The sequence below is a fragment of the Carcharodon carcharias genome, chromosome 1 (genome assembly GCF_017639515.1).
Source record: "Carcharodon carcharias isolate sCarCar2 chromosome 1, sCarCar2.pri, whole genome shotgun sequence".
NCBI lineage: Eukaryota > Metazoa > Chordata > Chondrichthyes > Lamniformes > Lamnidae > Carcharodon > Carcharodon carcharias.
In genome coordinates, this window is record NC_054467.1 from 265,015,050 (window position 1) to 265,034,658 (window position 19,609).

A 19,609-nucleotide genomic window follows, 5' to 3' on the forward strand; every position below is an offset into this window, starting at 1 on the left:
TGATTAAAAGTTGAGGTTTACCTACTACCTGACATGTATGACATGTTTTACAAAATTGCACTACATCCTTATGAAGTCTTGGCCAGGTAAAATGCCTGTTATCGATGCCTGGGTTTTCCTTATTCCTACATCTCCTGCCATCAGAATTTTGTGTGCTACTCGCAATATTTCCTTATGACATTTGGGCAGTACCACTATCTCATGAACAACCATCCATTCCTCATCCATAGGTCTGTGAGGGTGTTTCTCCTTCCTCATCAGAACTCCGTTTTTAATGTAATAGCACTCCAGAACTCCTGCCGCCTCAGCTTCAGTGTGAGCTGACTGTGCTAACTTGTTTAACTCTGGATTTGCTTTCTGAGCCTCAATTAATGAAGACCTGCCAAACACTTGCTTTGAATTATTCTCACCCTTAAACAAAGTTTTGGCTACTCTAACATCTGCTCATGGTAGTACTTTGACCTCTGGACTTTGTTTAGCCATTGCTCTGGCCATCTCACACGATGGAAAAGTACCAGGAATTTGTTCTTGTAACTGCTCTGTCTCTTTAGCCCCTCTTGGACTTTCCGTAATTATGGGCAAAGCTATCACCTTCGCTCCTGCCAAATCATTCCCCAGGAGTAAATCAACTCCATTCACGGGTAATTTCTTGACCACTCCTACAACCACTGATCCAGACAACAAATCACACCCCAGTTGCACTTTATACAATGGAACCGGGATACACTGTCCACTTAGCTCATTTACCAATGCTTTAGCTTTCATTGAACTCTCTGGAGGGAAAACTAGGTCCTTCTCCAGCAAAAGAGTTTGAGTAGCTCCTGTGTTCCTTAATATAGTTATGGGTTTAACTTCATCATTTGGTGAAAAAGGGGTTATCTTTCTTTTAGAAAAAAACCCTTTATATCTCTCATCTACCTTATTCACTTAACCTGCATTTAGAGTAGTGTTTACCTCCAGACCCTTATTTGTAGTTAAAGCTACAATTTGATCCATGGCATTTTCTTTTTGAGTTCCCTTTTCGGACTTATTCTTATGAACTCCAACAAGTCCCATGGGCTTCCCTTGCAACTTCCAGCATTCTGAACGAATGTGTCCCACTTCATTACAGCAGAAGCACTTAGGCCTTCGAGTTTCACCTCCACCCTTCCTTCCTGATTAGGAGAGTAGATCTGAAAGTGTTCCCAACTATCCATTCTTTACCCTGGCTACTTGCCTTCCTTTCACTCTCCTATTACTTTCTATCCTTTTCAGCTTTATGGGGATGAAGGAAAAAAGGTTTGGTTTTATGGATCAGCTCATAATCATCAGCCATTTCTGCTGCCTGCCTGGCAGTTGCAACCCTTTGGTCTTCCACATGGGTTCTTATTACAGAAGGTAGGGAGTTTTTAAATTCTTCCAAGAGAATGGTCTCTCTGAGAACTTCAAAGGTAGTTTCAATTCCTAATGCTCGTATCTACCTGTCAAAACTACTTTGCCTAATCCTTTCAAATTCACTGTAAGTTTGCCCAGGCTGCTTCCTTATATTTTGAAACTTTTGCCTGTATGCTTCAGGGACCACAAAATGGCCTTTTTCACCACATCATAATCCCTAGAAACATCCTCTGACAGTGAGGCATAAATTTCCTGTGCTCTACCTGTCAATTTGCTCTGAATGGGCAATGTCCAGTTTTCCTTTGACCCGTTTATCTTCTCAAATGAAATGAAGAATGCTTCAACATCCCTTTCCTCAAATTTTGGAAGAGCCTGTACAAATTTAAACATCTCCCCACTGGGTTTTAAGTTAAAGGTTTTCTCATCGTCAGAACTTTCCTCAGCATCTGATGTCTCCTTTCTAAATTCCAGCTTTTAAGCCGTTACGCTCCGTTTCTTTCCTTCATTCACAGAATCACAGAATCTCACAGTGCAGAAGAGGCCCTTCGGCCCATCGAGTCTGCACCGACATGTGAGAAACACCTGACCTACCTACCTAATCCCATTTACCAGCACTTGGCCCATAGCCTTGAATGTTATGACGTGCCAAGTGCTCATCCAGGTACTTTTTAAAGGATGTGAGGCAACCCGCCTCCACCACCCTCCCAGGCAGCACATTCCAGACCCTCACCACCCTCTGGGTAAAAAAGTTTTTCCTCACATCGCTCCTAAACCTCCTGCCCCTCACCTTGAACTTATCCCCCCTTGTGACTGACCCTTCAACTAAGGGGAACAGCTGCTCCCTATCCACCCTGTCCATGCCCCTCATAATCTTGTACACCTCGATCAGGTCGCCCCTCAGTCTTCTCTGCTCCAACAAAAACAACTCAAGTCTATCCAATCTCTCTTCATAACTTAAATGTTTCATCCCAGGCAACATCCTGGTGAATCTCCTCTGCACCCCCTCCAGTGCAATCACATCCTTCCTATAATGTGGTGACCAGAACTGCACACAGTACTCCAGCTATGGCCTCACCAAGGTTCTATACAACTCCAACATGCCCTCCCTACTTTTGTAATCTATGCCTCGATTGATAAAGACAAGTGTCCCTTATGCCTTTTTCACCACCCCAGAAACATGCCCCTCCGCCTTCAGAGATCTATGGACACACACGCCAAGGTCCCTTTGTTCGTCAGAACTTCCTAGTGTCACGTTGTCCTTCTTCCTTCCACTGTTAGCTTATCCCTCTGGAGATCAAGTTTTTGCATTTCTAATTCCCTTTCTTATTTTCTTTCTTTCTCCTGCCTTGCTGCCTGTTCCCTTTGAATTGCTCTCTGTCTTTCCTTTTCTTTTTCTGCTACCTCTAGTTCCAATTTTCTTTTTTGTAATTGAATTTGAGCCCATTCCAATGAACCACCCCTTGGAGAACTTCGTCTCTCGGACATTCCTTCCAATTTCAAATGCTGTGTCACCTCGGTGATTATCTCCTTCCTAGCTTTGGCAGGCAATCCTACTCTTAGATTACTTGCCAATTCGATCAGTCTGGCTTTTGGCCCCACTGCTCCCTGAGCCACGACCAATGTGAAAAGTTTGACAAAACCACCAAACTGCCCCAATTCTAACCTAACTGTTTAATTTAGGTTAACAGAATATGAGCACCAGGTTTGTAATCTTAATAGGTAAATAACTGTGTATTGAACGAGTTGTTTTTAACTACTGGCAAAAAGGAAGAAGTATGAACAGCTAACTTCTAACACTCTGACTTAAACTCTGACCCCTTCTTAAATCCCCATACACATATACATACATGACACATAAGACACTCAAAACGTGGATTTTAAGGGTGGGATAAAACAGTTCAATAGCATCAATCCAGAGCACAGGATTCGATGGGTTGATTTTGACAGATATCTTCCAAATCCCTTTCAGTTCTTTGGTGATGACACGAGGTGGTCTTCCCGCACTTTCAATCTTTAGTTCACTGGTTGAGAGCTTGCTTTTCAATGTCTCTAACAGTGGTTTTCCCCTTTTCCTTCTTACAGGGGTTTCCTCAGAGAGAGAGAGCAGGTTACAGAAGAGGAAAAGCAAGTTAGCTATTATTGTGGAATTACTGGAATCTTACACACACAGAAACAAGAGGTTTTAGGTCTTTTTCCTTTCAGGCTAGGAGCTATTCTGCTGCACTGCTCTCACACAAAACCTGGTCAACTGGTCAGGAGCCAATTAAAATGCTGTTGTCAGGCAGGTCCCTTGGTCCAGGACTCCTTTCTGGCACCATCCTGTCTTTCATGGCACACTCTGTTCCAGGAATGCAACGTTATATATATCTCATCTTATTCCAGTAGACATGTCTTTCAAACTGCAGCCATTGTAATTTTTAATCCACAGTCCAACAGAAATAGAGAAAAATAAAAGGATATGTTCTTTACACCTTCCTTTTCAGCTTTATTTTCTCAATCAATTAAATAATTGCAGTTCAAAACAAACAACCAAGTACCATAAAGTACCATAAAGGTCAGGTGATTTCTTGGAAGAGACCTGCTTGCTGACAGTTCCTAGGTGAACTTATGATCTTTAAAAAAAAGCCCAGGTCACCATTGAAATGTCATGCCATGTCCTTCCATTTTGTAATAGCAACATTCAGCCTTGAGAGGTATGATTCTAACACCCTAGCTACTCTGTCCAGACCCCTTATGATTTTGAATACCTCCAGCCTTCTGCTCTCTGAGGAAAACCAACCTAGAGGAGGGAGAGAACATTTCAAAGCACAGCTGTGTTATTTTTGAACAGCCAGGGCCAGACAAGGAGGCCCTGGTCAACAGTGGACGTGTGACGCACTGCTGATGTTGTAGTCATGGAAGCAGCCATTGCTGCCACGGGGCCTCTTCATTGGCCTTGAAGCAGGTGTAAAGGAAGGCCTCTCAACCCACCGGGAGACCTCCAGGGGTTGCCCATTAATTGACCTCAATTGGAGTCCTGATGGGAAGTCTTTCTTGAGCCTCTCATCCATGGACTCAATTGGGAGAAGGTAGGGAGGAGGTGGGGTCTGCACCCTGGCACTCTCCCCTCCTCAGAACTCCTTGCGTTGGGTGGGAGGGTGGGGCCATTAATTTCTTCCCTAAGTGTGAGTGAGACTGTGAATGAAGGATTGAGTGAGAGCTAGAGACTGAGTATAAGTGAGGCTGTGTGAGTTAGAGACTTTCGGAGAGAGATGAGTTTGAATAAGAGCGTAAGTGAGAACAAGAGATTGAGTTAATATTGAACATGTTCACAGAAAATTCCTTCTCTCCCATCTTAGGACAGCCAGCCAACTTTTTTGGCAGTCGCTTCAACCCTTGCCCATGAGTTGGGACACAACCTGGGAATGTCACACGATACCGCCCTACGGAATTGTACCTGTCCAGATGAGACTGCCGGCTGCATCATGAAAGAAGCAATAGGGTGAGAAACACATTCAGAGTGTTGTTGGAGCTCATTCCCACTGCACCATCTGACAGCAAGAATGAACCCTTCCCATTATTATCCCAGGGCATGATTTGTATTCCTGAAGGAACCTAGCCTGAGGGTGTAATTCATTTCCACCACAATTATAGTATTGCTGGATAGGCAACCAAGGGGAGGAAGAGGCTCTACAAATATCTCCATATTCAGCCTTGCACATGACAGGAACAAAACAGCAAGCTCTAGAAATGGTCTGCAGCTCAGGCAGTATTTTTGAGAAGAGAAAAAAATAATGTTTCAAGGGAAGGTTCTTCAAAGCAAGGTTGAAACATTTGTAAATCTCTTCAACCAAAAGTGCAGAGTAAATGATATAAGAACGTAGAACATAGAAGGAGGAGTAGGGCATTAAGCCCCTTGAGCTTACTCTGCCAGTCAATAAGATCATTGCTGAACTACCTCAACTCCAGCTTCCTGCACCATCCCAATATTTCTTGACTCCCTTAGTATCCAAAGATCCACCAATGTTAGTTTTGGATACCCTCAACAGCTGAGCATCCACAACCTCCTGGAGTGAAGAGATTTCTTCTCATCTCAGTTCTAAATGGCCAACCTGTCATTCTGTAACTGCGATCCCTAGTTCAGACCCACACCCAGGGGAACATTCTTCCAGCATCCATCAAGCCCCTTCATACCCTTATATGCTTAAAAGAGGTCATCTCTCATTCTTCGTAAACTCTAGATATATAAATCTTCTCTACTTGGCCTCATCTTAATATTCCCTTCATCCTAGATCTCAGCGTCCATCCAATTCAATGCTCTGTAAGTGATGTTGGGAGGTGCCTGAAAGCATCTCAACGATGAAGATTTGCCTTTGCACCAAAGCTAAATGTTCCTTTAGCCAAGCTGTTCCAGTACAGCTTTGTCATTCGCATCTAATTGACAATATCTAAAATTGCCCAGGTACCACCTGTCCTCAAAAAGCATGATAAATCTAACCTGGCTAATTTTCGCCTTTTCAGTCTTCCAGCCATCAGGCAACGTGTATGCACCAGTAATCTCCCCAGCAATGATGAGTTCAGGTTTCACGAGGTCCATTCAGCTCCAGACCTCATCCCAGTCTTGATCCAGATATTGGGAATGACCTAAATGCCAAAGTGAGTTGAGAGTAGCTGTTCCAAGGGGGTTATGGATCAACAATATAACTAAGGTGAGGTCAGCGAAGATGATAAACTCGTACAATCATAGAATTGTACCACTCAAATTCCTTTCTCTATCGCCTTGTCTCTATTCCTTGATTTACCACATCTTCCCAAATTTGATCCCTTTCCTCTACTATTTAGTTTAAAACCCTCTCTACTTCCCTGGCTATGCGGGTCGCTAGTACACTGCACAGTTCAGGTATAGTGCGTCCCAAGGGTACAGATCGCACTTCCACTATTACTGGTGCCAATGCCCCACAAACCAGATGCCACTCCTCCCACACCAGTCTTTGAGCCATGCATTAATTTCTCTAATCTTATTTTCCCTATGCCAGTTTGTACATGGCTTGGATAATAATCCAGAAATTATTACCTTTAAGGTTCTGCTCCTTAATTTGGTACCTAGCTTCTCCTACTGATGATACAGAATTTTCCTCCTCACCCTGCCTATGTCATTGGTACCCACATGGGCCACAACTGCTGGATCTTCCCCCTCCTACTGCAATCTCCACTCTAGTCCTGAGCAGATGCCCCGAACCCTGGCACTAGGCAGGCAACACATCCTTCTGGACTTTTGCTCTTTGCTGCAGAGAACAGTATGTCCTCCTTACTATGCTGTACCGTACTAGCACTACATTCTTTTTTGCTCCTCCTACTTGCATATCTTCCTGTACAAGTCCTGGGAGTCCTCAGATTGAAGTCTCATAGCATCAGGTTAAATATGGGCAAGGTAACCTCCAGCTGAATACCACCTATCATCCCCTCAGCTGATGGATCATTTACACAGCAGTACTCTTCTCAGTCCCCTCATGTGGAGCACAAAGGCCACAGGGAACATAAGCAGAGAGAGAGAGAGAGAGAGAGACAGTGTGGGAATTGCATGGGCCAATGCTGCCATCATTCAGATGTAGTGGGTATGCAAAGGTTGCTTGTTGCCCACTTTGATTTGAACATGTGTGATTTGGTTGCAAATGGCGAATCCCCTGCCTGAATAATGGCGCAATTGAATTTTTAGCCCATTTTCTCTTCTCATTCTTCCTACCAGAATGTATAGCCTCAGAACTTTCTGCATTGAATTTCATCCACTATGTATCTACACATTTTACTAACCTGTCAATGTTCTTTTGAAGTTAATACTGCCTCACTGTAAAGTTTGCACTGATTGAGCTTAGTTCCTACAAGATGTGACCCTTGGACGTAAAACCACCCCAAATTTGCAAATGTTGGTAAATTGATCAATTGATCAACACTGCAAAGTTTCATGTATTCTGCATTTTTCCAAATTGTGTCCTCAACCCCTAAGCGAAGGTCATTAATATATATCAGAAGTGATCCTAGAAAACAGCACCTTGTGGAACTCCACTGTATATATTTGTGCGAAACAGCCATTCACCACAACTCTCTGATCTTTATCCCTTGGCTAATTTTATTTTTATTTCATTTTAATTTATTCCATTCTGCTACTATTTCTGTTATCCCATGGGCTTTAATTTTACTAAAGAATCTAATACGTGGTACTTTATCTAATACCTTTGGAAGTCCACGACAGGAGGGGGGTTCATTTAAACAGCAATACTTTCTCCTCTCACCATTCATCCGTAAACAAAAAGGTGTTTTTGATTTTTTTATCCTTTTTTATAAGTGGCAGCGTATTTCCCAGCCCCTCAGTTTTTGTGTGATCCAATTTTCTATTAATAACCCCATAGCAAACTCGTGATAGGATGAACTCAAAAGCATAATTTATGGCATACATTCAAAAGGTGAAAGGAGGGTTTGCAACATCACACAGACACTCAGACATTAAAGAACAAGATAGAGAAAAGAAGGATTTACAGCAGAGACCACAGAGAAAATAAATATTGGTTCACGTGAATTCCAGCATCCAGAATCTAAGTCTAATGAGGTATTCCTTCATGGAGGTCAGTTGGTTGAAAACCAATGCTGTATAATTTCATTTTTTTGGTGGTGTTGACTTCACGAGATGAGATAGGCACACAGAGATGAATCAATCTTTTAGGCGATGGTGCAGTACCTCCAATGGAGGGAGTGTATATGGGGCCAGATGTTCAACCTGGGCCTGCTTGGCAGATGTGGAAGCAGCAGACTGAACTATTCAGCTCAGCAAAGTAATAATTCTTATTCCATAAGCCAGAGGCCAAGGTCACATGTCTCCCACCTATCTACCATGCCTTCAACAACAGAATGTTTGTCCATTGTCTGGATCTTTCATGGGCCTCAAAGACTACTAAACATCTCAGTCAATATGAGTTGAAAGGAATGTTGAGCGCCCTTTGTCTTAGCAGACCCTCTGTCTCCTGCTGGCAAGCCTGCGTTATCAAATGCAAATGGTCTTTGAAGTTGGGCTGTGCAGCCCCCCGGTGACCATTAGTGGCTCCTAACAAGGTGTGAGTTTTTCTGAAATTGGCAAGTGGCTTCTTTTGTTCTTGGGTCACAGACAGACATAGATTCAGCCATCTTAAGGATCTTGTTCAGGCAAGGCCCAGTGTTAAAATTTAGAAATAATAATGATTATATATATTTATATATAATATAAAAATGTACAGTGTAAGGTCTGTTACATCCTCTCTATTCCAAGGGCACCATAATCACTGAGCTGCCCACCAACAACGTCCAATATTCAGTTCGGTATCTTTGAGGTGGCCTTTGGGTGCACAATGTTGGTTGTTGAAATTGGCCCTAAGGTGGAACAGGGTCCAAGTTCTTTTTCCATTTATTGCACCAGTTTCTGTTTTTTTCATTCCTTCATGGGATGTGGACATCACTCCAAGGCTTATTGCCCATTTGCAACTGTGTTTGAGAAGCTGGTGCTGAGTCACCTTTTTGGACACTGTGGTCCTTGTGGTGAAGGTACTCACACAGTGCTGTTAGCTGAGCTTTCCAGGATTTTGACCCAGTCATGATGAATGAACAGTTCTGTACAAACTACATGTGACTTAGAGTGTTGGTGTTGGTGTTTGCATGTCCCTGCAGTTCTTCTCCAATAGACAACAGAGGTTGCAGGTTTGGGAGATGCTGTCGTTTGTTGTTTTTTGAACTTTCTTTCATTTGATACTCTCACATGTTCTTATCTTCAGTTTCACATTCCCAACAAGCTTCAGCAGCTGCAGCCGAAGCGACCTCGAGCGTAGCCTTCTCGTAGGTGTAGGAGTCTGTCTCTCCAACTTGCCAGATATTGCCAAGCTCGTTGGGGGCCCTGAGTGTGGCAACCTGTACGTGGAGAGAAACGAGGATTGTGACTGCGGCATTCCTGGGGTAAGGAGGAACCAGATGAGTGATGATGTGGAAGGGTTCCTTGTGGACCTACAGGTGATAACTTTATAGCTGATGGTAAGCCTGGATATTGTGACAAATGATAAGCTTGTACTTTTATTACTTATAGCACAGTGACTGTATTTGTGTAAAGAATTGGTTTCAAATTGAATTTCCATTCCTAATTATGATAATTCATTCAGTTTGGACTGGCTGTTTTCCCTTTTCAGAGAAATCATTCAAATTTACAGCAGAGAAGGAGGCCATTCATCCCACTGTGTCTGCACTGGCAGTCAAGGAGCCACCCAGACTAATCCCCCTTTCCAGTTCATGCACCCTAGCCTTGTAGGTTATGGCACTTCAAATACATATGCAAGTACTTTTTAAATGTTATGAGGATTTCTGCCTCTACCAGCCATTCAGATAGTGATTTCCAGATCTCCACCACCCTCTTCATGAAAAAATTTCCCTTGGAATCCCTTCTAAACCTCCTACCCCTTTGCCTAAATCTTTTCCCCCTACTTATGAACCCTTCAATTCAGGGGAGCAAGGAATAATTCTCCACTCTTTCTTGGCCTCATAATGTTATATACTTCAATTAGGTCTCCCCACACTCTCTTCTCTTCTAAAGAAAAGAACCCGAGCCTATCCATTCTTTCCTTATAACTAAAATTCTTCAATCCAGGCCAACATCCTCATAAATCTTCTCTGTATCTTCTCAAGTGCAATCGCATCTTTCCTATGGTGTGATGATCAGAACAGCATGCAGTACTCCAGTTGTGGCATAACTACTGTTCAGTACAGTGCCAGCATAAACTCCTAACGCATTTAATCTGATCTACCTGTCCAGCCACATTCATGCATTGGTTGACATGCACTCCAAGGTCCCTCTGTTGCTCTGCACTTCTCAGCCTCTTTCCCATTTATTGTGCATTTCCTTGTCTTGTGAGCCTTTTCCAAATACATTACTTCACAAATCTCCAGATTGAGCTCCATTTGCCTTAGATAAAAGCAAAAAAACTGCGGATGCTGGAAATCCAAAACAAAAACAAAAATACCTGGAAAAACTCAGCAGGTCTGGCAGCATCTGCGGAGAGGAACACAGTTAATGTTTCGAATCCGAATGACTCTTCAACAGAACCAAATAAAAATAGAAGAGAGGTGAAATCTAAGCTAGTTTAAGGGGGTTGGGGGTGGGGGTGGGGGTTGGGACAAGTAGAGCTGGATAGAGGGCCAGTGATTGGTGGAGATAACCAAAAGATGTCATAGACAAAAGGACAAAGGTGTTGAAGGTGATGATATTATTTAAAGAATGTGCTAATTAAGGGTAGAAAGCAGGACAAGCAAAGTACAGATAGACCTAGTGGGGGTGGGGTGGGGTGAAGGAATCGAAATAGGCTAAGAGGTAGAGATAAAACAATGGATGGAAATACACTTAAAATAATGGAAGTAGGTGGGAAAAGAAAAATCTATATAAATGATTGGAAAAAAACAAAAAGGAGGGGGAAAATCAGAAAGGGGGTGGGGATGGAGGAGAGAGTTCATGATCTAAAGTTGTTGAATTCAATATTCAGTCCGGAAGGCTGTAAAGTGCCTAGTCGGAAGATGAGGTGCAGTTCCTCCAGTTTGCCTTGAGCGCCACTGTTCTGCCCGTCTGTAGTTCATTGATAATTTCCGCTAGACTACATCTTTCCTCCTCATTATCAACTACATGGCCAATTTTTGTATTGTGCGGAAATTTCTTAATCATATCTGCTACATTCAAATCCAAGTTATTAATATATACAACAAAAAGGAAGGGACTCACTATGGAGCCCTTTGGAATATCACTGAAACAGCCTTCCAGTCACAAAAAAACTCATCGGCCTTTGCTTCCTGCCCCTGAGCCAATTTTGGATCCAACTTTGCCTTGAATTTTTGTGACGAGTCTTACCTATGGGACTTTGTTAAAAGCCTTACTAAAATTCATATAGATTACATCAAATACAGCACCATGATCGTCCCTCCTTCTTACCTCCTCAAAAAATTCAATCATATTTGTCATCTCCCCTTAACATATCTGTGCAGACTGCCCTTTATTGATCTGTGTCTTTCTAAATGACGATTTATCCTGTCTGTCATGTTCTTTTCCAATAGGTTTCCTACCACTGAGTTTAAGTTGACTGCCACGTAATTGCTCACTCTATCCCTCTGTCCCTTTTTAAACAATGGTACAACATTAGCTGTCCTCCAGTCCTCTGGCAATGCACCTGTAGCCAGGATGGATAGTCCGATGATAGTCCGAGCCTCCGCTATTTCTTCTCTTGCTACCCTTTACCGTTTAGGATACATTTTGTCCGGGCCCGGACCGCTTAACACTTCCCTCTCTCATTTTGTTAATTCCATCGAACGTTTCACACTTCCGTTCCCTGTTTACAACGGGTGGAATGTTCCGGTCCCGCCGGCAGCAGGTTTCGTGGCAGGCAGGAGAGGAAAACTTGTCGCGAGGCCAAGAGTCAGAATCCCGTCGTTGGGAAATCAGTTCAGAATTTTCCCCTCACCGCTCTGGTGGCGGGCTGATGGTGGTCGGATTTCCCGCTGATCCATTTCGGGAACACTATTTGCGAGCATTACCATATCGTGAATACTGGTTAAAAATGCTGCTTGCCAAAATCACCATGCAATTACGTACCACACCAGCAGGAAATTAGATGGGTCTAAACCATGACTGGATGTAAGAGGCGTGCTGTCCACCATCACTTCGCTTGTGACTTCAAGGTGAGTGCACCATCTAAAGCGTACCTGCAACAGCGCTCCCCTGGTTTCTTAGTGATGCCAGTGTTATGCCGAGCCGGTAGGGGTGTAAGGGTTGGGCTGCACATGGTGGGTGCCTTCCACGTCCAGAAGGACAGCACTCAGTGTGTGCTGCGGGACTCAGGCAGGGCTGCACTCTGAAACAGAGACCAACATTGCGACCGGGGTGGGGTGGAAGAATGACAGAGACAAGAGGGTCAATGGAATATAGTGGGGTTGGAGGGCGTGGGAAGGAACAATGGCAAATAGAGGGGGGGACCAAAGGCGGGGAAGCCAGAGCCCCAACATGGAAGACTAGAATGCAGACACAGAAAGGGATGGATGGGAATCAAACTGTATGGAAATGTCAGCACTGGAGTGCTGTTTTGGGCCCCCACCGGTCGCAATGCTGGTCTCTGTTTCGGAGTGCAACCCTGCCTGAGACCCAGAGCACACACTGAGTGCTTAAGTTGGAGTTTGGTGACTGAGGGAGTTCAGGAAGGAGGGAAGAGGTGATCTTTCCTTTTCTACCTTTCCACAGAAAGAAGAGTAGCCGTCTAGGTAAGTACGACCTGGTAAGTAAATTAGAAAAGTGTAATTTTTTAAACAAGTAGCTACACTTGGATTTAGCTGAGAAGGGCCAATATAATGAAATAATATAAACAACCCAAAGTAGAATAAAGTTAATGTAAAGGAAGTAGAGTTAAGACAAGTAGAGTTAAGCTCAGTCAAGTGGAATGTGTGTCCTGCAATATGTGGGAAGTGATGGATGCTACCGGTGTCCTGGACAACCACATGTGCAGGAAGTGCTGTCAGCTGCAGAAACTTGGGCTCCGGGTTTCAGAGCTTGAGCGGTGGCTGGAGTCACTCTGGTGCATCCATGAGGCTGAGAGCTATTTGGATAGCATGTTTAGAAAGGTGGTCATACCGCAACTTAAGATCCTGGAGACAGAGAGGGAGACCACCAGGCAGTCCAAGAGAAGTAGGCAGGTGGTGCAGGAGTCCCCTGGGGTCCCGCTCACCAGCCGGTTTTCTGTTTTGGAAGCTGGAACAATAGTGATAGGGGAACAGACAGGCATTTCTGTGGCCGTAGACGTGACTCCAGGATGGTATGTTCAAAATCATGAGGGGGCTGGACAGAGTAGACGGGGAGAAGTTGTTCCCGCTCATAAAAGGATCAAGAACAAGGGGGCACAGATTTAAAGTGATTTGCAAAAGAAGCAAGTGTGACGTGAGAAAAAACTTTATTACATGAGTGGTTCGGGTCTGGAACGTACTGCCTGGAAGTGTGATGAAGGCAGGTTCAATCAAGGCATTCAAGAGGACATTAGATTATTATTTGAATAGAAACAATGTGCAGGGGTACAGGGAAAAGGCAGGGCAATGGCACCAAGTCCTAATGCTCATTTGTAGCGGTGGGGCAAAGACAATGGGCCGAATGGCCTCCTTCTGTGCCGTTAAAATCCTGTGATGAATGGAAGAGGATATACAGACTCTGGAATAGGAGGGGAGTGTTGTGTTAGTGTGGCAAAAGAGGGATGGGTTGCACAGAGATTCATGTAAGTGGGATGTTGCGGGGAGGGACACTGTGTTACGATTAATCATGAAGGAAAGGGAGAGCTCACTGAAAGACAGTCATAGTCCCTGATCTGGGACCAAGAGATCAGAGTGAGATATTAAAGACAGTCCTGGGGCTATGTGAACTTCACAGTCACAGTGAGAGATTAAAGACAGTCTTGGGGCTTTGTGAACCTCGTGGTCAGGGTGAGAGATTAAAGATGGTCCTGGGGCTTCAGGGGCCATGCAAAAGGCCACCAATGGCATGCACATTGTGGTCCCGCTCCAGGGAGAGGCAAGGCCTGTGTGCTCAATTGCGATAAGGCACAACTTGGTGTGCAGGGCGCGATCATAGTTTTCCAGTTTCTACCACCCAGAAGAGGGGGTGAGGACCTGAAAGCAGGAATCACCAGCTGGTGGTTACTACCCGGAGTGATGCCACATGGGCCAACAGCGAGATCACAAGGCTGCCACTGCTCTTCATGAATACCAGGGAGAGAGGTCCTGTGGGAGGAAGAAAAGAGGACAGTAGGAGTACGTGCGTCTGTATGTCCCAGGCCCACACAGTGGAGACTGGTCTCCAGTCACCTCAGATCCCCTTGCCACTGCACCAAGGCCTTGCTCTGTGAAGTCTGTGTGGTAGCTGGTGTGCAATGGCCTGCACACATTAAAAAACTCATGCGCAGGCATCTTCCACCCGCTTAAAATGAAGTTCGAGACCTGGAACGTAAGGACCCTCATGAACAACTCCAAAAGCAACAGACTGGAACATTGTACCAATGTCATTGACTGGGAGCTCAGACGTTTCGACATTGACATCGCTGCACTAAGTGAGAGCCGGTGGGCAGGGGAAGGCCAGCTCAAGGAACAAGGTGGCGGTTCCACCTTCAACTGGAAAGGTAAACCAGTGGAAAATCGCCACCTCCATGGGATTGGCTTCGCCATTAAAAACAAACTAATTGGTTGTCTCAAAGACACCCCTTGTGGAATAAACGAGTGCCACATGACCCTTCAGCTCACCCTAGCCCAGAACCATTGTGCTACAGTCTTCAGCGTGTTCGCCCCAACACTGGAGGCCACAGACAAGTCAAAAGAGGATTTTTACTCCAGCCTCAAACATCCCTGGCCCAAGTCCCAATGGGTGATAAGCTGATCCTCTTTGGCACCTTCATTGCCAGACTTGGGAGGGACACAGACCTCTGGAGAGGTATAATCGGCAGAGAGGGGATAGAGAAATCCAATACCAACGGTATCATACTCCTGGCCAAATACCAAGAACACGGCCTTGTCATAACCAATACTTGTTCCGTCAGAGAGACAAGTACAAGGCCTCATGGCAACACCCTCACTCCAAGCACTGGCACCTGCTCAACGATGTCATTGTCCGAGCGAGAGACCACAAGGACGTGCGTATCACCCGCGCCATGACAGGAGCCGATGACTGCTGGACGGACCACTGCCTAATTCACTGTCATCAACATCAATGTAGCCTCAAAGCAGTGATGGCAACAATGCTGCAGGAAAATCAACACTGAGGCACTCTAGGACCCTGGTAAGAGAGCCCTATTCAGCCAGCGCCTCACTGCCAACCTGGTGACTCCCGGTGACCCGGAGATGCAGAGTGTCCACAGCGCCTGGTCTGCCTTCAAGGCTTCCATAATCAGCAGAGAGACAGAGACACTTGGTCACTCAGCCAGGAAGCACCAAGACTGGTTCGATGAGAATGACCAGGAGATCCAGGAGCTGATAAGCCGCAAGCGCGAGGCATGTCTGAACCTGAAACAGCAACACGAGAGCCAATAAGCAGCTCTACAGATGGCTGAAGGCTGAGGTCCAGCAAAAACCCACAACCTAAAGAACAGCTGGTGGGTGGAGAAAGCGCAGGAGATCCTACAGTTAGCTGACCACCACGATGGACAAGATTTCTTTAACACAGTCAAAATCACCTATGGCCCAAGCACCCAAGTCCCCCCACCCACTGCTGGCCAAGAACGGAGAGGTGACATCAAGGACAGAGAGGCAGTCGGCACCCGCTGGAAGGAGCACTTCAAGGATCTTCTTAACAGAAACTCTGTCTTCAACGCGAGTGTCCTTGACTGCATCCTGCAGCAGGCTACCCATCACCATCTCAGCACAATCCCAACCCGGCAAGAGGTAGAAAAGGCCATTTGACAGCTAAAGAGCATCAAGGCATCAGGAGTAGATGGAGTCCCCACCAAAGCACTAAAACACAGTGGAGATGCATTATTGGCACAAAGACATGGCCTCATCTCCCTTATCTAGAAGGAGGAGAGTATGCCAGGAGACTTCAGAGACTCCGTAGTCGTGACCATCTTCAAGAAAGGTGACAAGTGTGGCTGCGGTAACTATAGAAGAATCTCCCTGCTGTCAGCTACTGAAAAAGGGGGATCGGAAAAGGGGTGGGGATAGAGGAATCTCCCTGCTGTCAGCTACTGAGAAAGGGGGATGGGAGAGGGGGTGGGGATGGAGGAATCTCCCTGCTGTCAGTCACTGAGAAAGGGGGATCGGAAAGGGGGTGAGGATGGAGGAATCTCCCTGCTGTCAGTCACTGAGAAGGTCGCAAGAATCCTTCTTAATCACCTTCTCCCTGTTACTGAAGAGCTCCTCCCAGAGGCATAATGCAGATTCGGCTCATTAATGTGCACAACAGACATGATCTTCACTGCACCCACAGCACCATCCCTTGTACATGGCCTTCTTTGACTTCACAAAAGCCTGTTACACTGTGAACCACAAAGGATTATGAAGTATCCTCCTCTGTTTTGGCTGCCCCCAAAGGTTTGTCACCAACCTCTGCCCCCTCCACGATGACATGCAAGCCGTGAAGTATCACCAATGGATCCACCACGGATCCAAACCATGTTCGGTCCAGGGTAAAGCAAGGCTGTGTTATCGCACTGACACTCTTCTCGATCTTCCTTACTGCAATGTTCCCTCTTACCCTCAGCAAGCTCCCCGCTGGAGTGGAGCTAAACTACAGAACAAGCAGGAAACTGCTGAACTTCTGCCGCCTGCAGCCAGATCCAAGGTCATCCCCTCCTCTGTTATTGAACTGCATTGTGCAGACGGTGCCTGGGTTTATGCAAACTCGGAGGCTGAGCTCCAAGCCACCATCAACACCTTCACCGAGGCGTACGAGAACATGAGCCTTAAACTAAACCTCCAGAAGACAGAGGTCTTCTACCAACCTACCCCCTCCACACTGCACTGCCCCCCGGATATCAAAATCCACGACAAGGCTTTGGACAACGTGGGCCACTTTCCAAACCTGGGGAGCTACTGTCAACAAGGGCCGGCATCGACAATGAGGTTCAACCCCACCTTCAGTGTGCCAGCACAGCCTTCAGCCATTTGAGGAAGAGAGTGGCCTCACAGATGCCAGTGTTCAACCAATTTGATTCACTCAACATGATATCAAGAAACGACTAAAGGCACTGGATACTGCAAAGGTTGTGAGCCGTGACAATATTCCAGTAATAGTACTGAAGACTTGTGCTTCAGAACATCCCTAGCCAAGTTGTTCCAGTACAGCTAAAACACTGCCATATAACCAGCTATGTGGGAAAATTACCCAGGTATGCCCTGTCTACAAAAAGCAGGATAAATCCAACCCAGCCAATGATCATCCCATCAGCCTATCCTTAATTATCAGCAAAGTGATGGAAAAGGTCGTTAACAGTGCTATCAAGCGGCACTGAATAAATAACCTGCTCACTGACACTCAGTTTGGGTTCTGCCCAGCTACTCAGCTCCTGTCCACATTGCAGCTTTGGTCCAAATATGGACAAGAGAGCTGAACTCAAGGTGAGGTGAGAGTGACTGCCCTTGACATCAAAGTGGCATTTGACTGAGTGTGACATCAAGGAGCCCTAGCAAAACTGGAGTCTATGGGAATCACTGATCATACATGGCACAAAGATGGTTGTGGTTGTGGTTGTTGGAGGTCAGTCATCTCAGTTCCAGAACATACTGCAGGAGTTCCTCAGGGTAGTGTCTTGGGCCCAATCATCTTTAGCTGCTTCGTCAATAATCTTCCTTCCATCATAAGGTCAGAAGCGAGGGCATTCGATGATGATTGCACAATGTTCAGCATCATTCGCAACCCATCAGAGACAGAAACAGTCCATGCCTATGTACAGTAAGACCAGGACAACATTCAGGCGTGGGCTGAAAAGTGGCAAGTGACATGTGCGCCATACAGTTGCCAGGCAAATACCATTGAAATCATGAAATAGAGATCATTTAAGCAAGTCATATTTGTATTTTTGGGTGTTAGGAATGAGTTTTAGCTTTAAGTAAAGTTTGATTTGTGTGTTAATTAAAGGGGAAGTTGAGTCTTCGTTTCACTTTAAAAGATGTCTGCATTTTGATGAAGGTTTTGTGACTCTTGAAGAGAAGGTAAAACAAATACAAGTTAGAAAAAAACTGTGCTGTTGCCTAGTAACAGCAGACCCCACAGAGACAGAAAAGTAGTTTCAGTTCAGTTTGAGTGCAGTTGGTCAGTGGGTTCCAATGTTGAAAGGCGTTGCCAGCAGAAGCAGCATAAGAGAGGGAAAGATAGCAAATCCCAAAGTAAAGTTGGAAGCAGTGGCCAGCAGGACAGGAGAGGGAACTGCAAGGAGCAGGTTCCAAAAACCAAAGATGTAAGTCCCCAAAACCAGGGAATGGAACAGGAAAGGTCCCAGGAGGCCAGTTAAGTCAAAGGACAAGGACAGGAACTTAGAAAAGGTCCTGTTTAGTGAAGTTAAGAGTGGAAGGAGAGAAAGGCTCCAAGCTTAAAGGGAGAAGCTGCAGGACACAGAATTAAAGCAATGTAGGCTTACGAGAAGCCAAAAGATCTAAGGAGACAGATGAAAGTCTGTAACTCTTTACTATAAGACAAGTTGCAAAAAAATGTTTTGGGTTGGGGGAAAGCACATTTTAGTAAAATAAGGCAGTATCTGGCCAAGGTAGACTGGGAACAGCTACTTGTGGGGAAATCTACAGAACAGCAGTAGGGGGCTGGCGGGGGGGGGGGCGGGGGGAGGGGGTGTTCAAAAAGGAAATGGGGAGGGTACAGGCTCAACATGTTCCCTCTAGGGTGATAGGAAGAGGTAACAAGCCCAGAGAACCATGGATGAGCAGAGATATTCAGGATATGATGAGAAGGAAAAGAGAGGCTTTTAGCAGGTACAAAGGGGAGCAAATCAGCGGAGGCATTAGTGGAGTACAGAAAGTGTAGGATGGATCTTAAAAAAGCAATTAGGAGAGCAAAGAGGGGATATGAGAAAGCTGTAGCTGGTAAAAGTAGGGAAAATCCCAAGATATTCTATAAGTATATCAATGGGAAGAGGATAACCAGGGAAAGAGTAGGGCCCATTAGGGACCAAGGGGGCAATCTATGGGTGGAGCCAGAAGACATCGCTAGAGTGTTGAATAAATACTTCACATCCGTCTTTACCCAAGAGAATGAGGATGAAGGTATGGAACTTGGGGAGAGAGACTGCGAGGTTCTTAAACAAATTGATATAGGGAGTGACAAGGTATTGGAGGTGTTGGCAGGCTTAAAAGTGGAAAAATCTCCAGGTCTGGATGATTTGTGTCCCAGACTGCTGAGGGAGGCAAGGGAGGAGATCGCAGGGGCTCTGACCCAAATTTTTAGATCCTCACTGGCCACGGGGGAGGTGCCAGAGGACTGGAGAACAGCTAATGTGGTTCCGCTATTTAAGAAGGGTTGTAGAGATAAGCCGGGGAACTACAGGCCAGTGAATCTCACGTCAGTGGTAGGGAAACTATTGGAGAAAGTTCTGAAGGAGAGAATCTATCTCCACTTGGAGAGGCAAGGTTTGATCAGGAATAGTCAGCATGGCTTTGTCAGAGGGAGGTCATGCCTAACAAATTTGATTGAATTATTTGAGGAGGTGACCAGGTGAGTAGATGAGGGTAGTGTAGTTGA

At 45.4% G+C, this 19,609-nt stretch overlaps 1 protein-coding gene across 3 annotated transcripts in view; it reads left to right on the forward strand.

The window, feature by feature from the left end:
• Positions 1–19,609, forward strand: part of LOC121279949 (disintegrin and metalloproteinase domain-containing protein 12-like) — a 375,022-nt gene that overhangs the window by 146,616 nt on the left and 208,797 nt on the right. For all 3 annotated transcript variants that reach the window (XM_041191570.1, XM_041191551.1, XM_041191560.1), the window contains exons 11-12: positions 4,713–4,855; positions 9,150–9,327. In XM_041191570.1, coding sequence (XP_041047504.1) covers positions 4,713–4,855; positions 9,150–9,327 — 321 coding nt within the window. The remainder of the gene's footprint in view (positions 1–4,712; positions 4,856–9,149; positions 9,328–19,609) is intronic.